Genomic DNA, 19,075 nt, shown 5'->3' on the forward strand with positions numbered 1-19,075 from the left:
AAATCCAGCATCGCTGAATCTAGCAATTTGGCTCCTGAAGTCCTAGAGTTCGGACACTTAGAACTTACACAGGAATGTATGGAAGTCATAAAACATGCTAGGAAACCTACCACTAGACATTGCTATGCAAATAAGTGGAAAAGATTTGTTTATTACTGCCATAATAATCAAATTCAACCTTTACACGCATCTGCCAAAGACATCGTAAGATACTTACTACATTTGCAAAAGTCAAAGCTAGCTTTTTCTTCCATTAAGATACATCTTACCGCAATTTCAGCTTACCTGCAAATTACGCACTCAACTTCATTATTTAGGATACCAGTCATAAAAGCGTTTATGGAAGGCCTAAAGAGAATTATACCACCAAGAACACCACCAGTTCCTTCATGGAACCTCAACATTGTCTTAATACGACTCATGGGTCCACCTTTTGAGCCCATGCACTCTTGTGAAATGCAATACTTAACATGGAAAGTTGCATTTCTAATTGCCATCACATCTCTAAGAAGAGTAAGTGAGATTCAAGCATTTACCATACAAGAACCATTTGTTCAAATACACAAGCATAAAGTAGTTCTACGGACAAATCCTAATTTTTTTACCAAAAGTCATATCACCGTTCCACTTGAATCAAACAGTAGAATTAAGTGTTCTTTCCACAGCCAGATTCTGTAGATGAAAGAGCACTACATACATTAGACATCAAAAGAGCGTTAATGTACTACATTGACAGAACAAAACAAATTCGGAAAACAAAACAATTATTTGTTGCTTTCCAAAAAACCTCATGCAGGAAATCCGATTTCCAAACAAGGCATTGCTAGATGGATAGTTAAATGCATTCAAACTTGCTATCTCAAAGCAAAAAGAGAACTGCCTATTACACCAAAGGCACACTCGACTAGAAAGAAAGGTGCTACCATGGCCTTTCTAGGAAATATTCCTATGACTGAAATATGTAAGGTAGCCACATGGTCTACGCCTCATACGTTTACCAAACACTACTGCGTGGATGTGTTAACAGCACAACAAGCCACAGTAGGCCAAGCAGTATTACGAACTTTGTTTCAAACAACTTCAACTCCTACTGGCTGAACCACCGCTTTTGGGGAGATAACTGCTTACTAGTCTATGCACAGCATGTGTATCTGCAGCTACACATGCCATTGAACGGAAAATGTCACTTACCCAGTGTACATCTGTTCGTGGCATGAGTCGCTGCAGATTCACATGCGCCCACCCGCCACCCCGGGAGCCTGTAGCCGTTTCGAAGTTGGTCTTGAACATTTGCAAATTTGTAAATATAACACTTTAAACTACATTATGTACATACATATCCACTCCATTGCATGGGCACTATTACTATAATACACAACTCCTACCTCACCCTCTGCGGGGAAAACAATCTAAGATGGAGTCGACGCCCATGCGCCATGGAGCCGAAAGGGGAGGAGTCCCTCGATCTCGTGACTCGAAATGACTTCTTCGAAGAAAAACAACTTGTAACACTCCGAGCCCAACACTAGATGGCAGAATGTGCACAGCATGTGAATCTGCAGCGACTCATGCCACGAACAGATGTACACTGGGTAAGTGACATTTTCCATATATATATATATATATATATATATATATATATATATATATAATTTCTGTATATATTTTTTTGGGGGGAGGTCATTTTTAAGGTTTGGGTAGATGAGGGTTTTGAGTAGTAAGTGTTTTTTTAAGCTTTGGGTGGGTATGGGATTTTGTGTTTAGGGTGGGCATGGGTTTTTGGGTTATGAGGGGTTTTTATGGTTTAGGATAGGGATGGGTTTTGTTTGGTAAGGGTTGTTTAGGGCTTAGGGTGAGTATGAGTTTTTGGGTGGTAAGTGTGTTTTTTTTTTTTTTTTAGTTCTTATGACACCCTCTTTATTCGTCAAGTTCATACTCCTCAAACATCCATTCTTACAACACCTGTATCATTAATCGAGTTAGTCATGGAACAACCATCTAACACAGCCCTTGAGTCCCTTTTGGGAAGCACACACTCCAAACCGGCCACGGAGAATGAGGACGAGTGTGAGGTAATGGAATAGACGCCTTTCAGGCGATGCCTATAGTGCTATTCCAAGTAATCCTGGGCTGATCTCCATGCTATCTGTAACTTGTGTCTCTCTCACCAGAGCCCTATGAGAACCTGTGCCACTCTTGCTTGGCATTCAGAAGCCAAAAAAGCCATTCATCAGCAACGCAACAGGAGGGTGGGCCACACCAGTATGTATAGATCATCTATGGAGATGACATGCCTCTTCAGTGAAGTGGTCCCGCTTGGTGCTGAAGAAGAAGAATCTGGCGAGTGATCTGACTTTCCTGCCCACCAACCCAGTCCAAAGATCATCAGATCCGACACCATGAATCCTGAGGAAGAAGACCTTCCGGATGATAAAGGGGTGCCTGAGGACATGCTATCTACCTCTGTCGACCCAGACCTTGTCAAAAAGCCATGCCACGACATGTATAATCCACACCCAAGCCTCCTTTAAAACTCTGAAATATCTGCAAATCACTGAAGGCCCTTAAGTAAGGTGTCCTTGCTTTCAGGTTCTCCACTGCCCTAGGGCCCTCATTGACACCGAAGCAAGGCCTCGGAGTTGAGAAGTGATCCAAGCACAGGCCTTGACCATGGCAGCCCTCGAGTCTGAATGACGTCTCAAAGCCGAACCTTTGAAACGGACTCTGCCGTCAAAGCTGAAACTATTCCCTGCTCCGAAGCTGTTGACAGCCAACCCTGAGAGAAGGTCTCTCCTTGAAAAACTGCAACAAGAGCTGAATAAGATGCAGCACCGTATTATCTGCCCACCCACAGACAAGATCTCCACTTAGGAAAAGAGTCTTTCTAAGAAGCACAGGCTTTCCTGTGAAGATGTTCCACCTGCGGACATTTCCTCACACACACACACACTCACACTCACACTCACACTCACACTCACACACACACACACACTCACACTCACACTCACACTCACACACACACACACACACTCCCACACACACACACTCCCACACACACTCCTACACACTCCCCCACACTCCCACTCCCACTCTTCTGACTTCCCCTCAGTGGTCGAGGACCACACTTTTGACCAGAAGGGCAAGTGTATCAATGCTGCAAGAAAGAGAGTAATGGTGGATGCAGCCACATCCTAGCACATCACCAATTCAGTAGGCCTTCTTGCCTGATATGATATAGCTCACTGGGAAGACACTATGCTGGAGAAAATGAAAAAGCTGCCAAGGCTGTGAGCGTCCTCTAGGTTTTTTCAGGCAGAAGCTCCTTTAGGAAGCAGCAGGCAAATGGTCAGTCCTAAGCAACTTCCCCATAGTCATCCCAGTCCTGCCAGTGGCAGCAACAGAGTCCCTGGCTGTGCAGCAGAGGTTAAACAAGGGGCTCTTTTAGATAAACAGCTGTGAAGACTGAGAAGCGTGCCCAGTAAGGGATCCTCTACCTCTTAAAACTAACTTGATTTATAACCCCATCACCTCCCACCCAAAATTATACTATGGCCCTCATTACAAGTCTGGCAGTCTTAAGACTGCCAGACCCACGGTTACGGTCTGACCGCCAACGGCTGGTGGTAAAGACCGCTAAATTATGAGTTTTGGTGGTTTAGCCTAAGCCAAACTGCTGATACGCTGCCCGTCCCACCACCTTTCCGCTCTCTGACCTGCAGCCCAGCAGATGCCGTAATACTGCTAGTGGTATTGCGACGTGAGAGACCGCCAGCATATTTCTGGCGGTCGCACGGCCAGAAAAAGCTGGTGGTCTTGTATCCCGGAGATGGGAATCTGCATTCCTGTCGCCAGGATACTCCTGCACACGTCCACATACACGCACACATGCCCCCACATACTTCCACACACAAACGCACCCCTACTCACCTACGCACTCGCATCATATACCCCCATTCACACTAACATACCTACACAAACACTGCACTCACGCACACAATAACCCCCAGCGCATTTATACATTCACCTCTCCGCTCCCCCAGTGCTTACATTCATTCAGATCCCCTGTGCACCGCATGCACTCTCACCTGCTCACTGACACACAACTGCGCTCCCTGTTCACTCACACACATGCACCCCGTTCACTCACTCAAACACGCACCCCCACCCCGTCCACTCACCTCCTCCCCTGTCCACTTATATGCACACACATACCCACACCCACCCCTTCCATCTGCTCAATCGCACTCACGAACCTCATCATTCACAATCGCACTCACCCCATCCAGACTCTCTCACCCAATCCACAAACACTCACACCCCCCTCACTTTGTCCACAATCACTCACACATGCAGACACGCACCCACAACCCCTGCCCCCCCCCCCTGCGTTCACGACATTCACACACTCGTACACTCCCCAACCCCCCCGCCCCACCCCAGGTCAGACAATCCACTTACCTCATTCATCGAGGAGGTCATTCGGGAGGGGACGGGCCCCGGCGCTTACACCACCATCAGAAAATCGCCACGCTGTATTACGGGTCGTAATACGGTGTGCAGCGTCCTTTTGGCGTGTTGGTGCTGGTGGTGGAACCCCCTCTTCACTGCCGACCACCAGTACGAGTGGTGTCAGAATTCCCTATTTCGGGCATAATTCTGAAATCAGTTGTAATAGGGCAGTCTTTCGACTTCTGCGACTTCGGCGGTGTTACAAAAAGACAGCTGAAGTCGTAATGAGGGCCTTTATCTTTAATAAGGAGACTTGAGTGGGTTTATTCCTTATTGGAAGGAGGTCACCACAGACTGATGGTTTCGCTCCCACCAAACATCCCACCCTGCGTCCAAAGTATCTCAGGCTACTACAACACAAGGTTAAGGCGCTCCAACTCAAGAGAGCATTAGAGCCAGTTCCCATTCAACCCCAGGGCACAGGTGGCTGTCTACTCCTTATACTTCATTATCACCAAAAAGGATGGCTCTGTCTGGCCAATCCTAAAGTATTCTGCCTCTCTAAAGATGTATCATGCAAGAAGATTGTCACATTGTCACCCTACAGGATGTCATCCCCTTGCTGCAGTCATGGCCACACTAGGTTTCAAGGATGCCTACTTTCACATCCCAATTCATCCGGCTAATCTGTGTTACTGCTTCTGTGCTGAACACTACCAATTCAAAGTTCTACCCTTCAGAGTCACCACAGGAACAAGGGTCTTCACCAAGTGTTTAGCAATGGTAGCTGCCCACCTCGGCAGGGGAGGACCTCATGTGGTCCTCTAGCTAGACAACTGGCTGATGAAGAGCACCAGCAGACAAGACTACCTAACCCACACCCAGTCTGCAATTTCCCTCTTACACAGCCTAGAGTTTACATTGATCGCCACCCAGTCACACTTGGAGCCACTCCAAGTCCAACTGTTACTAGGGTCGGTCCTAAATGCAGTCATGGGCATAGCTTACCCCAGCGCTCAAAGGGTAGAGGCATTCTAACAGCTTCTGCCTCTTTTTCAGCCACTTTTGTCTAATCGCTTTCCACTGCAATGTGCCTCCTTAGTATGATTACCTCATGCATAATCATAGTGCCTTATGCATGGTTCCATACACGTCCATTTCAGTAGTGCCTGTGAAGTCAGTGTTCACAAGGTGAGGGTTAATTTGGAAAGCTAGTGCTGATAGGGGCCAGCACCAATTGCTCTCTGAATGGTGAAACAGCAACAATTTGTTGCAGGACAGTCTCTTTGAAGATCCAGTTTCACAGGTAACTATCACTACAGACGCATCTCTAGCCAGCTGGGGAACATATCTCATTGACATAACAGTCCAGGATATGTGGCCACCTCATCAACGAGGTCTCCACATCAACCACTTTCAATTCTTTGCCTTTCATCTAGTCCTCTAAACCTGCCTTAAAGAGATTCAAGACAAGGTAGTTCTTAAACCTGCCTTAAAGAGATTCAAGGCAAGGTAGTTCTTAAACCTGCCTTAAAGAGATTCAAGGCAAGGTAGTTCTTGTGCATGTTCTGCCTACTTAAGCAGAGAGGCACACCCTTCACTCAGATGACAATCTTAACGCAACAAATCTGGCACTGGGCAATCCTTTTCCAAGTACATCTCCTAGGAGAGTATCTTCCTGGAGTTGACATTGACTTTGCAGACCTGGTCAGCAGGATGCAGCAACAAGTCCACAAATGAGAACTCCACCTACAAGTCCTTCACATACACTTTCAAAGATGGACACCCCAAACCTAGAACTCTTTTCCATGTGTGAAAACGCTTCTCCTCTACTAATAAAGCTGTACATGGTTAGGAAGCTGAAGTAAGCATACCTCACTGTCACCCTGGTGGCTCCCAACATGAGCCAGATAACCGCGGTTCTCAACCCTTCTGGAGATGTCCATCACCTCTCACCTGAAGTTCCACAACAGCCCAGACTTGCTTACACAAACCACAGCAAAGTCAGACACCCAGGCATCTCAGCCTGGCAGTTTGGCTCCTTAGGTCCTACAGTTAGGTTATTTTTGCCTACCTCAAGAGTGCATGGACATACTCAAGCAAGCCTGAAGGCCTTCTACATGTCTGTTATGCAGCAAAGTGGAAGCTTTTGGTCTACTGTTGCTCTCCAACCAAAATAAACACTCTTGTGCTTATGGTACAAGACATTATCTGTTACCACCTACATCTACAAAAGTCAGGGTTAGAATACATATTCATTTGGCTGCACCTTGCCACCATTGCTGCATATGTGCAATACATGCAACACGCCTCAGGCTTTAAAATCCCTGCTATTGAAGCTTTAATAGAAGGCCTTAAATTAGTGATTCCACCAAGGGTGCCTCCAGCCCCGGTCTGGAGTCCCAGTATTGTCTTCACCAGACTTTAGGGGTCATGTTTTGAGCCACCTTATTCAGGCCCTCTGCATTTCCTTTCTTGAAGGTTGCCTTCCTTGTATCAATACACCTCTTAGATGCGTCAGTGAACTACAGGCCCTCACTACAGAAATGTTTTTTTCCAGCTCTACAATGACAATGTGTTTCTTAGAACCAATCCTAAGTTCTTAACTTTGATGGTCCCCCCTTTCCACCTAAACAAATAATAGAATTCCCGTTTTCCGTAACATGACTCGATACGTGAGAGAGCACTCCACACACTTGACGTTAATCATGATCTAATGTATTTTATAGATAGGACTGAGGGCCTGATTGAAATGTTGGCGGATGTCGACTGAGTTCTCTCACTGCCAGCGTTATGGTATGCTTGCCAGCCAGATTTAAATCAGGTAGAACATAGGTTTTATGATGGCAGAGACTACTCCATCTCTGCTGTGGTCAAACCTCTGCAACTGATTAAGAGGCATCGGGGTTTGGCTGTATGTCTGTCCACCTCACTTAAATGGGCGCACATGCAGCCGATTCTCAATGTCTGTCACTGCCAGGAAAAAACCTGGTGGTAAAGGGCATTGAAAAGGGCCGAAAGTATTATTGTGTGAATATTTGTGCAAGGCAGCCACCTAGAGTTGGTCAAACTGTTCTCAGGACTCTTTTACAGACCTGTGCACCATATACTGGCTAGCCACCGTTCAGGGGAGTACTGCTTTACAGTCAAAGCAGAGCATGTGTCTCTACATTCACACATGCTATTAACTGATTATGTATCCCTCTAAGCATCTGTTTAAAGCGTGTACTCTTGTAGATTTACATGTGCTCACCCTCCTCCCTGGAGGCCAGTGTTTGTTACACGTCTTCCACCATCATGATTCTCATTTCTACACGCATGGCTCCTATTGTTTCCTGTCCACTACTTCATACTTAGGCTTCCGCGCTGTTTGGAAAACAGTGAGTTGGTGCCCATGCATGTTTAGGGCCAGAGAAGGAGTCACTGAGAGCTTGGGACCTCGTAAAACCTTTTCAAAGAAAAACAAGTTGCAACAGTCCAAGCCCAACACTAGATGGCAGGAGAATGTAGAGTATATGAATCTACATTACTGCAAGCAACGAACAGATGCTTACATGATTACAACAGATGTGTACACGGTAAGTAACATAATGATTTGTTCTCCTTGTCTAAACCATCTCTCGTGTAATACGATGATCTTCATATGATGATATTTAGGAATATGAGAAACCTTATGGTTTTATAATGTATGTGTGGTGTCAGAAATAAAACTACAACTGTAACACTGGCACTCATTGAAAAGGAACCTATTTTGAGCCATGTTATGATGGTCTGAGTGCCTATTTTTTTTGCATGAAGTGTCTAAATTTCCAAAGTATAACTTCATCGTTTTCCATGTTAGTATATGAACTTTACACGGAATATGTTAGAAACTGAGAAAGTCAGTCCCTGCTCACTGTCTCCACCTTGTACTGTTTAAAATTCACACATTATCTTGGGGAAATTTAGTTATATGTGTGAACGTTAGAAACCTTCCAGACAAAAAATGGATGCTCAGCCCATCACGATCTGGCCAAAACCATGGTCTGCATTATTTCTTAGTGACATCAAACACATAGGCACTATCTTGCACACCTTTCTAAATCATTCAACTTACTATGAAAATTGTGAGTGAAGAGAACATAGTAAATATGTAAAGGATGTTAAAATGATTTTGGAACACTATACCACTCATCAGTGTAGAACAGTAGACTAATTAACAATCAACCACATCTCCTTTCACTCATTAGTGGTTGATAACTGTTCACACTATCCTTCCATTCCTCGATCAGTGCTAGAGATTAGTTTCATAGATACTTCAATGCCACAGTGTGCAGCTGAAGTGTCTGTTTAATAGTGTTTTTTCTTAACAGCTCTGAGACTCAAAGCTCATATCATGTGTAATAAATGTTAAGGTTATTTAGGGTCTTGAAATTGATACAGGAGTTGACTGGATTCAATTGTTTCTATTTGATATTGTACTTCTGGGAGCTGTGGTGAAATCTATTTCCAATCCTACGTAGATTGGTCTTACAGTTATTGTATTCTACATCTATATTATTTCCTTTCACTATACTAAATAACATCACCTTCAAGTCCCAATACCCAGCTTTCTGTTAGACACATTTCCTCTGCAAATATAGCCTCCAGTTTTTTTGTAGCACATGCTTTAGAAATAACTAAAGGAGGGGAAACTATGTTATTGTCAGTGCTCAGTTTCTCTCTTCCTTCCAGGTATCCAAAATTGATACAATTTTTGAGAGCTTAATAGATGTGGAACAGTCTGACTTGGAGAGCACACCTCTTGATTCTGATGAATGGGCCCAGATTGTAGTCAGCGTCAACAGCATCTTAAAGGTAAAGTTTAACCTGTATTTTAATTACATTATTTCCGTGTAGTCTTTAATACTTGATATGTACCATTGAAAACAAGCTTAATATCTATTAATAAGTTCAACAAGTTTCCTGTTGGCCTATTCCCACATCAATTCCACTTCAGCTTGGTCCTCGAGTCATATACTGCATCCCTAGTCTGCCTCAGCAAGAGGATATTGGTACTTTTTGTTTACGGCATTAACCAGCTAGGATCCAGACTTTAGTAAGTGTTAACAGGTAACTGAATGGATTAAAGTACTTGGATGGCCACGGAGAAAGTTTGGAGTAATAACTGAATTAGAGGCATAGAATGGTGAAAGGGGAATTCACTAGTCCCTCTGAAGTATAATATAAGTGTTAATAATTAGAACCATGAGGAGGGTAGATTGGAGATTGCCGGGGAGCGCATAAACCACTCTTTTCGCTGTTTGGTTGTCTATCCAAGCTTATTCAGTAAAACACGCAAAATGCAATGTTGCTATGTAGAGTATCAGCATTTCCCCTCATTTAGCATTGAGCATCTAAAACTAACCTTCCCCAATTTGTGTGATACTTTACACTGTGTGAAAGCCTGTATACAGATTTTTTTGTTCCATAGAATCTTATATTTTACTGTAGTTGGCAAGGATTTTGATTTGGCTACTTACATAACCAAACACTGGGGTCTGAAGATTTGCACTTGATAAGCCTCGTTATTTTATGCAGATTTGTAGAGCGCTCTGTTGCATGGGAGGGTATCCTGGCAATGAACAGGTGTGATTCTAGGCACATCTAGGGCCAAGTGGTACTTCTCAAAGAGCCAGGTCTTCAGCTTCTTGCAGAACTCAAGAAGTGAGGAGGAGGGTATTATTTGTAGCAGCAGATGATTCCATTCTTTAGGAGCGATGTAGGAGAAGGCTCGACTGCCAGATCTGGTTCTCTGAATGCTTGGGGTTTGTGCAAGTAGGAGTCGGGATGAGTGGAGGTGCCTGGAAGGTTTGTGAAAGCAGATGTGATTGCTGAGGTATGCTGGGCAAGTATTATGTAGTGCCTTGAAAGAGTGAGCGAGGAGTTTGAATTGTGCTTGTTTGTGAATTGGGAGCCAGTGGAGCTACTTCAAGCTTGGTGTGATGTGAGGGTGGCATGTGAGTTTGAGAGTAATTCTGGCTGCCATGTCCTGAATGGTCTGCACGCTTTCCTGTGAATTGTTTCTTGATCACACCATCGAGGTGAATGAAGTGCAGATCATTAATGTAGGAGAGGGTTTTCATATTGTGAGAGTGGATGATGCTGGCTACAGGGACCATGTTTGCTTTTGAAGAGGATCACTTTCTATTACTTTTTCTATGAGTTTATACATAAATGTATTCCCATGAGATAGAAACCTCAGACTGATATTACAGGTGCACAGCTGTCTCAGGAGATTAAGGAAAAAAGTCCTTGATAAAGATACGTAAGAAATGTAAACTACTGGACTCTGAGCTAGTCATTTATGAATCTGCTTAGTAGTGCCCAGTGAGGCTGAATAAGTCAAAGGTGAAAGAGAAGTTAGGGTTGTGTATAACATATATAATTACAAAAAGCAAAATGACAATGAATGAACTGGTGATTAAAAGCAAAATTCACAATTATTCCAGCCTTGTTATTTCAGTGCTGTCACTTTCACATCACAAAGTTCAAAGTGTGTGTGTGTTGGTACAGCCTGTAATGTCGCTGTGGGGGTTGGGGTGGTCTAAGGTTTGCGATGTCACTTCCTAAACCCCTAGCCTTTTTGATTAAATGAGGTCGCTGGTTAGATGCCTTCTGCTTTGACAACCAAAGATATGTAACGTGTTAGGGCTTTTTAACATCTGCTCTGACGAGCCATTGTTAAAAGTTCAAACATTTTCTCGATGCTTCATTATTGTATGTATTTTTCTAGGATATGCTGCAAGTTGCCAGTCAGTACCGCCAAAGTAGAAGCTCACTCTATAGAGCAGATAAGCGCTCAGAAAAGGAGCCGGAATATATCCCTTGGACAGGTGAGAACAATGGATTCATAAATATTTTGTGTAGGAAGACTTTTTTTCTATATTGCCAAAACCATTTTTGCATTCTTTTTTTTATTTTTTATTCTATTTATTTACCTTCGTTGCAAAACCTAAAGAAACATAAAAATAGTACATGTGCAACCAAAACCTAATTCTCGGATAGTATAATCATGTAGAGGGCAGTCTTATCGGCCATACATATTATCCTCAACTAACATTTTTTATTCTGATAACTGGAACATTATAACAAATCACTTTGAAGAATATATATTACGTTCATTTTATGCTGTCTATTGTCTGCATTACTATTTACATTGAGCTGCTCATGGTTCAGCTGAGGGAAGGGCTGCAAGGACAAGACGTGGGAATGCCTGGGGTGGCATCTGTGTATGGTAACAACATTAATTCTCACTGATTCTGTAGATTCTCTTTCTCGATTAGTGAAAATCACATACAAGTTTAAGTGCATATCTGGGTTAATCCTCAGAATAAGAACACAGTATTTTGCAACGGATCAGTGTGTGTGTGTGTGTGTGTGTGTGTGTGTGTGTGTGTGTGTGTGTGTGTGTGTGTGTGTGTGTGTGTGTGTGTGTGTGTGTGTGTGTGTGTGTGTGTGTGTGTGTGTGTGTGTGTGTGTGTGTGTGTGTGTGTGTGTGTGTGTGTGTATCTCCAGAGCAGACTGCATCTGGTATAATCTAGCTCACTTTCATGATCAAATTGACACTTTCCTGTTTTAGTATGCCCTTGTTCTTTTAATCTGATTCTACACTGATAAACATCTTATCATGTAACGGTTTTAATTAGCTATAACATGATTAATTAATTAACCTACAGTAAAGTGGATTAATTTACCTGTTTCAGAGGCAGGTAGATTATCATCAGGTTAGATATGTTGTATGCAATCGAGACTGTACCAGTGGTGCCCTCCAAGCATGTTTTTTTTAGAGGTCGATGTGGGGAGGATGATGCTTGAGAAAAATCTACAGTGCCTTTCTGAAGGAATATCCATGCCTTGGGGGATCACAGCAAGTGACAGTGTGTGACACTTGGGCCACTACTAAGGCATGTTCTCAGATATAGTCAAACTAAGTGGGCTGGCATGGTGACAGAGGAGGAGGGTACCAACTCAAGCTTCCACCCCACATCCATAATCTGATGGTACTTTTGAGATCCCCACATCCTAAAGTAGAGATAAGGTGAAGTATTACCTTACCGGCCAAAGGCTGTGTTAGGGACTCGAGGGTTCACGGACAGTGCTTTTGTGTGTCCTATTCAGATTCCCAGTCACTTCTCTCTTTACTGTGTGGCTTCTTCGCATGGAGTTTGTAGTCAAAGGCTGATGTGAGCATCTGATGGCTTGTCCTTATCTGCAGTTGCAGCATAGCCCGTGGAACTTACCTTGCCACTGCAGCTATGACAGTGCTTCTCCTCTCAGCTCTCTCGCCTCCCCACCTTCTTCACACGGTTGTCTCACCTGGAAACTGATTACTGGGGGAAGGGCAGACACAAGCTGATACTGCTCCTCCAGCAACCTGCACATTGCAGTTTAGTCAATCTCTTGAATATACAGCTGCCCCAGTCCGATATAAAAGGGCTGTATGCCTGAACAGCGCGGCTGTCCAAGTTTTCACATCACCTTACAGGAGGTCAAAAACAACTTTATCCTGGATGTTGTGTAAAAGATGAATGTGTCTACAGAAAGAAAAGGAAAATTAACTGTAGAGGGACCAGTGATACTTTAAAAAAAAAAAAAAAAAAAACTTACAAAAAGCTTTGTTGTCTTTTATGCCATGCCTTAGGGATATAGCAAAAAACACCAGTTGTAAGTGAAGGTCCAAGTAGATAAACAGCCTGCATGGTTCAGGCAAAGGTGTTCACCTTGAGCTTTGAATGCTGCCCTGGACGACCAGTGCTTAATTCTGGATGCAGGATGGGCAGTTGCATTGGTCATCCTCGATTTGTCTGCAGCTTTTGCTACAGCCTGTCGTCTCATCTTACTAGCCTGATTATTGACATTTGGAGTGAGATGCTAGAAAACATGCCACAAGTCCATCCGCTTTGTGCTTGGCTTTCTGTCCTGTTGGCTACAATGTCTTCCTCTGCATATCTCTTATTAGAAGCCATGGGATTTTGCTCTTTTGTGAAACAGACAATACTCAACTTATTTTGCATATCCAACATGACTCCAACTTTTCTCAACTTAGTTTTTTAAAACTGCTTTCTAAATCCAGAATGAATACCTAAAAACTACCTCCATTGACTCTCCCAGAGCCAGTCAAACAAGTTTACTGTCTTGGGTTCATTTCTGATTGCCATCTTTACTAGTCTCTCCATGACTTTAGCTAGCACTTCCATTATCTCTAGCTCTCCTTTTGTATTTAAGCCATCAAATGCAAGTTGTGCAAAACATAGCAGTACTCCTAGCCCGGAGTTTCTCAATTGGGAAACACATTATTGGCATTCTAAGACATACTGCATTGGTTTTCGAGGACATAAACATATATTAAAATTTTTATGCATCTGTCACAAAGCTCTGGCAAGCAATGGTCCATGTTTTTCTTGTGTCCCTGTCCATCATTACACACTTATTTTCAGTACTGCCACACCCAATCTTCTGGTACCCCACGTGTAGAGCATTTACACAACATCAAAACAATTGAAGAAGAAAGGAAGTCTACACTCCAGAAATATAACAATTTATAATATTAGAGTATATTTTTATGAATTTATGGACACCAAAGCTAAAAGGATCTTTCAGAGGGTTCCGGGGATATGAATTTTGCTAGAAACAGTAAACCAAGACTTATCATTTAAATATGAACACGCTGTGGCAACTTCAACAAATTTGACACAAACGTTTTCAAGAAAAACTTTGTCAGCACCAGCAACTTTTGTGGCTCTGTGCAGCGGACAGGAATGGAGCCAACTGACTGTTAGTCTTTACTTCTGGCTGGCCTTGAAAGACAAGCAAGACACTGTAGAGACAGTCCTTTCGTTCATGCCTCTTCTTTCAGTCAAACAAGTCCTGAGTGCCAGGTGTGACCGTTTATGTCCAGAAAGAACTCTCATGGGAGGTTGCAGTCACTAGTCAATGGGCTGCTAGGTTTCCTCCCATCTGATGACAACTTCCTGTGAAATATGGCATCCAGCTATCCCAGAAGACGGGAAAACCTGTTTGGCCAATGCTTCCCCTGCTCGGTCCCTGATGCCAACCTGTCAACCTTAACAAAAGAGCAGCACCTCAAGCGTGGTTATCATTTGCCCTTTAAAAGTGACTTCCCCATTATAGTTTGCCTTTTGGGCTAGCACCCTGTGTGGTTTCCTTCCAGGAGGAGGTAACAACTCTTCCAGTGGTAGGCCTATGTTGTTACCTATCCTTGGACATCTTTTGCATGTCTTTCCAACCAGGCGAACACAATGCTGTCTTGTGGCCAGCCTTTGTAAATGGCTGCTGGAAAACTTAGGTAACAGATTAGCTACTGCCTAAACATTGCATGCAGCAACAAGTTACAATATTTACAACTTGATCATCAAGTCGGGCTTAATGTAACACGTTGTTTGATACCATGAATTACCAACTTTGGTAGTCCCATTCAGAAGTTATCATAGCTGAGATAAGTGTGTAGCTCTGTACTAGCCAATGGAGCTACCAATCTTTCTTGGAGCAAAAACTGCAATAGTGGGATTTGGCTACCAGAACATGTTAAACACATGTTCTACTTTTTATTATGTTGCACCCTGCCATAGGAGTCTACAGACCAGCTGCAGGTGTGACTTATTCACATTAAAAAGGGAATCTGATCGACTTCTAGCTTCAGATTCCTTATCTTTGAATTTCCCCAAGTGCCAGATTGGATCCAGAAGATTTTTTTTTAGCAGTATCCCCTGCCACCGGTAGCTGGTGTACAGCTCTGCGTGCCTTGACGCTGTCATCAGCACTGGAAATGATGGCCGCAGCACATAGATAGATGCCACTCACGTGTGCTGACATCCGTTCTTTCCATTCAGTGCGTACACAGTGCTGATCTGTAGAAGAGCTACCTCTAGTCATTTTTTGGCAACCTTTTTTCTACATTTTGTCGAGTTGTTTCTGAGCTTTCACACTTGGTATGGCAGGTAATGTCATCTTAGAAGGCCATCTTTAAGCCCTGTGGCACCTGTCACCATCCAATTTTGATGACAGACCTGCATCTTTTATGCCTATGGTGCCTCAAGAGTGACCATGACCCAAAGTCGTGTTCCGACTGCCGTCCCATGGACCTAAAAGCCTTGTGATCCCTCAAGCCCCTTTCGGCTCCATGTGCGACTCCGTGATGTTTGAGGTCCCAGTCGAGAGGAATGTCCCAGCAGTGGTTGCGGACTCTAAGATCCTCATCACACTTCAAGTCTTCAGATCACTTGTGTAAGTCTCGCCATAAGAAGATTAAGTCGAAGAGGTCTTTGAGCATCAGCATTCGAGGCCTGGCTCTGTGGTAAAGTCTGCGCCTGGTCTGACTTGGCACCTCCTCTAGCTTCTGGAAGCAAATGTGGCTCCCGCCCTCCATCCAACTTAGAGTTCTATGATGCCATGTGCCTCATTTTTGGGCAGGCTGATTCCTCTGGCATAACTTTGGGCTCGAGCAGTCAGCAGGGGCCCCTTCTTGTTCCACGTTGCGGGCTTCGCCTTGGCTCCAGTTGGGCCCGATGGATCCTTTACTGGATCCAGACCGGCGCTGACTGCGTCATCTCAACCTTCCCCAACACCGGTCCTGATGCCGATGCTTTCAGCCCCAGCAGCGCTGCCCTCATTGTGATAGTTGATTCTGGCAACGTCTGGAGCCGTGCCTTCTAGGTCAGAGTCTGAGCCCAATTCCTATGGGTTATGATTTGGGGAAGAATCGGAGGGGTCACTTGGCCCTGAAGAATACCAGCCCTATGAAGATCCCAGTATGTTGTAACTGGGTGAAGCCAGTGGGATGGATACTTCCCCAGATACTGGTATGCTTTCTACCCCTACTGGGCTACAGAGGAGGGAGTTTGTTTTTGCAGTGGTAGTGCAGAGGGCAGCTTTGCTCCTTGAGCTTCAATTACCTTCGGTGGCAGTCAAGATTAATGTATTGGCGGAGGTACTGCAACTGGGAGTTTCCCTTTCTGAACTGTTACTCACTTTTAACAAACTCCCATTGACGTCCTTCTGGGGACCTGGTCGAAACCCAGCACAGAGGCTCCTGTAAATAGGATGATTGCCTGTCACCACCGCCTCACCCCGGGAGACCCAAACTACCTGACCCAAGATCCTGGCGCATTCCCTGCCACACACCTGGACGCGGAATCCAAGCGATTGGAAACTTTGGGGGGCAAAGAAGTTTTCTTCTGCTAGCCTGGCATTGAGGTTCATGAACACCGCATGCCCGCGATGTGTGGGGCATGGTTGGGAAGCTGCTGCCAGCGGTCCCAGTGGAGGCCCGAGCTGAGCTCTCTCAGGCTGTTGCGGATGGGAGAGATGCAGAGAAGTTCACTATACGTTGTGGACCTGGGCAGGGCGTTTTTGTTGACTGCCTTGAGGTGCCACGCCTGGTTGAGAATGACTGTCTTTTCGGGTGATGTCCAATCATCCCTGATGGACATGCCCTTTTATGGCTCCCGTCCCTTCGGAGCCCAGGCAGATTCAGCGCTGAAGCGCTTAAAGGATAGTCGGGCTACGACCAGGTCCTTCGGCCTTTCTGAGGCCCCACATCACCTACTATCCGCCTTTTGTGGGTACGGAAGGGGCTTCCAGCTGCATCGACACGCTTCTTGCCACTGTGCTGTGCATGCTCCAAAGCCTTTGCGTGACCAAAGGCCCGGTACCCACAGACTTCGTGGGTCAGGCAGCCAGTGGCCCAATCAATCCACCACTTCCTCTGCAACCTCCAAACCCTCCTAATCTGCCCACACATCATCACGGTCATCCATTTTGCAGCAGGATTCACCATAACCTGCCCATCTGGCAGCCCATAGCATTGGACAGATGGTTTCTGTAGATTATCTGAATGGGCTACTCTCTCCCCTATTTGACCACCCCTCCCCCCATAGGATCATTTTACCATAGACTTGCAGAGGATCATCTGTCCTTTCTCCGCCATGAAGGCATGGCCAAGGGAGCCATAGACAGGGTGGCAACGCCAGAAGTAGGTTGTGGTTGTTGTAGGAAGCTGGCCTGGTGTGTGGTGAGCACCTATAGTGTTACCATCTTATACCAGGTTCAGGTATCCCCTATTAGCAAGATATAGACAGTGTCTAGGATGCCATGTAGCTGTGGATGAGCAGCCAGGTCTTATCTAGGACATGCAGAGCTTATGCAATACCACTAAAGTCACACAGCACTTGCACACATGAAAGAACCACACAGTGTTACAAAAATAAAGGTACTTTACTATAGTAATAGCAATACTAAAATACTGTATAAGCAATACTCCAATAGGAGGTAAGTAAACACACTATTATGTACACATTAGAAGTCTTAGCATAGAAAGCAAATAGTAAAAACAATAGCAAATAGTGAAGGTCGTGGGGAGACCAAACCATAATCTAAGTAAGTGGAATGTAAAAGGCAGTCCCCCGCCCAAGTAAGTGGAATTGGAAGAGGGGAGCTGGAGGAACAAGAGACCCCGAAAGGTAAGTATCAGGGTGCCCCCCCGCGACCATGATAGAGGAGGTAAGAACCTGTTTTTTCCCCAAACCTACAGGAGAGATTTGAAAAAGGACTATGCAATACTTAGACAAGGCTAGAAGAAGCCAAAGGTGGATCCTGACAGAAGAGGCCCTGCAAAAGAAGGGGACCAAATCCAGTTTGAATTTGAATGTCTGACTGTGGCAGGAGCCACTACCCACCCGTCTGTGGATGCAGGGCCATCAGAAAAACAAGTTACTTACCTTGGTATTGCTTTTTCTGGTGGATACAGTATCTACTTGTGGATTCCTCACCTTTTGAAGGCTACCAATGCGCCAGCATTCAACGGAAATCTTTTCTTTCTAGCTCTTCACGGCATCGATGTACCAAGTCCTCAAATTTATAACAAAAAAGAGTTCCGATCCTTGCTTAATGCCCAATACGAAGACGTTATCTTACACCTCAATAACAAACATTTATTTAAGGTTTCTGTATAGCTTCAATACCAGGAGACTCATAAACTGTGCATATATGAGAGGCCTGCATGCTGTGAACAAGCAGTCAGAGGCTAGGCAAACTTTGCAGATTTAATAGAGGTCTGTCTATTGTGCGTATTCCAAAGGGTGTACATACTTGCATATATCTGGGTTACACATATTGTGCCTATATTTGAGGCTTAGCTGAATTCTATGTGCCTGTGACTTTGTAGCCTGCACATATTGCGGAGGTTGATAGAAATATGTCTGGAGACGGATCAAGTGATAGCAACGTTCTCACCTCATTACAAGGCAGAGCACTTGCGGTGTCATGGCTGGCAACTGATTGAGAAAAGTGGCGAACGATATTTGTCCACTGTCTTACGTTAGAGTGAGGGATATTTTAAGAAGAAGATAGTAACAGTAAATTTTCATGTGAGGTATTTGAAGTAGCACAGACCTAGCTCGAAGAAGAAGGCTTTGTAGACTATTTTTTTAGGTATCAGGACTGCTCAAAAAGTAGGTGTTGTAGATAGGACAGTTGTATCTAATTTTAAAGGAATACCAAAAAGTAGCTAAGGTTTTATGGTGAAGGGATGGAGAGACGAAGCTGGCATTGTATTATGGACCATGAAATATGCAGTTTCTATTTTAAC

The 19,075-nt window shown here is 44.4% G+C and overlaps 1 protein-coding gene across 1 annotated transcript in view; it reads left to right on the top strand.

Annotated features, from left to right (window-relative positions):
* The window catches only part of NUP133 (nucleoporin 133), a 942,256-nt gene that overhangs the window by 438,665 nt on the left and 484,516 nt on the right, over positions 1 to 19,075 (top strand). The window contains exons 16-17 of the mRNA XM_069234985.1: positions 9,163 to 9,285; positions 11,204 to 11,303. Of these exons, the coding sequence (XP_069091086.1) occupies positions 9,163 to 9,285; positions 11,204 to 11,303 (223 nt within the window). The remainder of the gene's footprint in view (positions 1 to 9,162; positions 9,286 to 11,203; positions 11,304 to 19,075) is intronic.

The sequence above is a fragment of the Pleurodeles waltl genome, chromosome 5 (genome assembly GCF_031143425.1).
Source record: "Pleurodeles waltl isolate 20211129_DDA chromosome 5, aPleWal1.hap1.20221129, whole genome shotgun sequence".
Lineage (NCBI taxonomy): Eukaryota > Metazoa > Chordata > Amphibia > Caudata > Salamandridae > Pleurodeles > Pleurodeles waltl.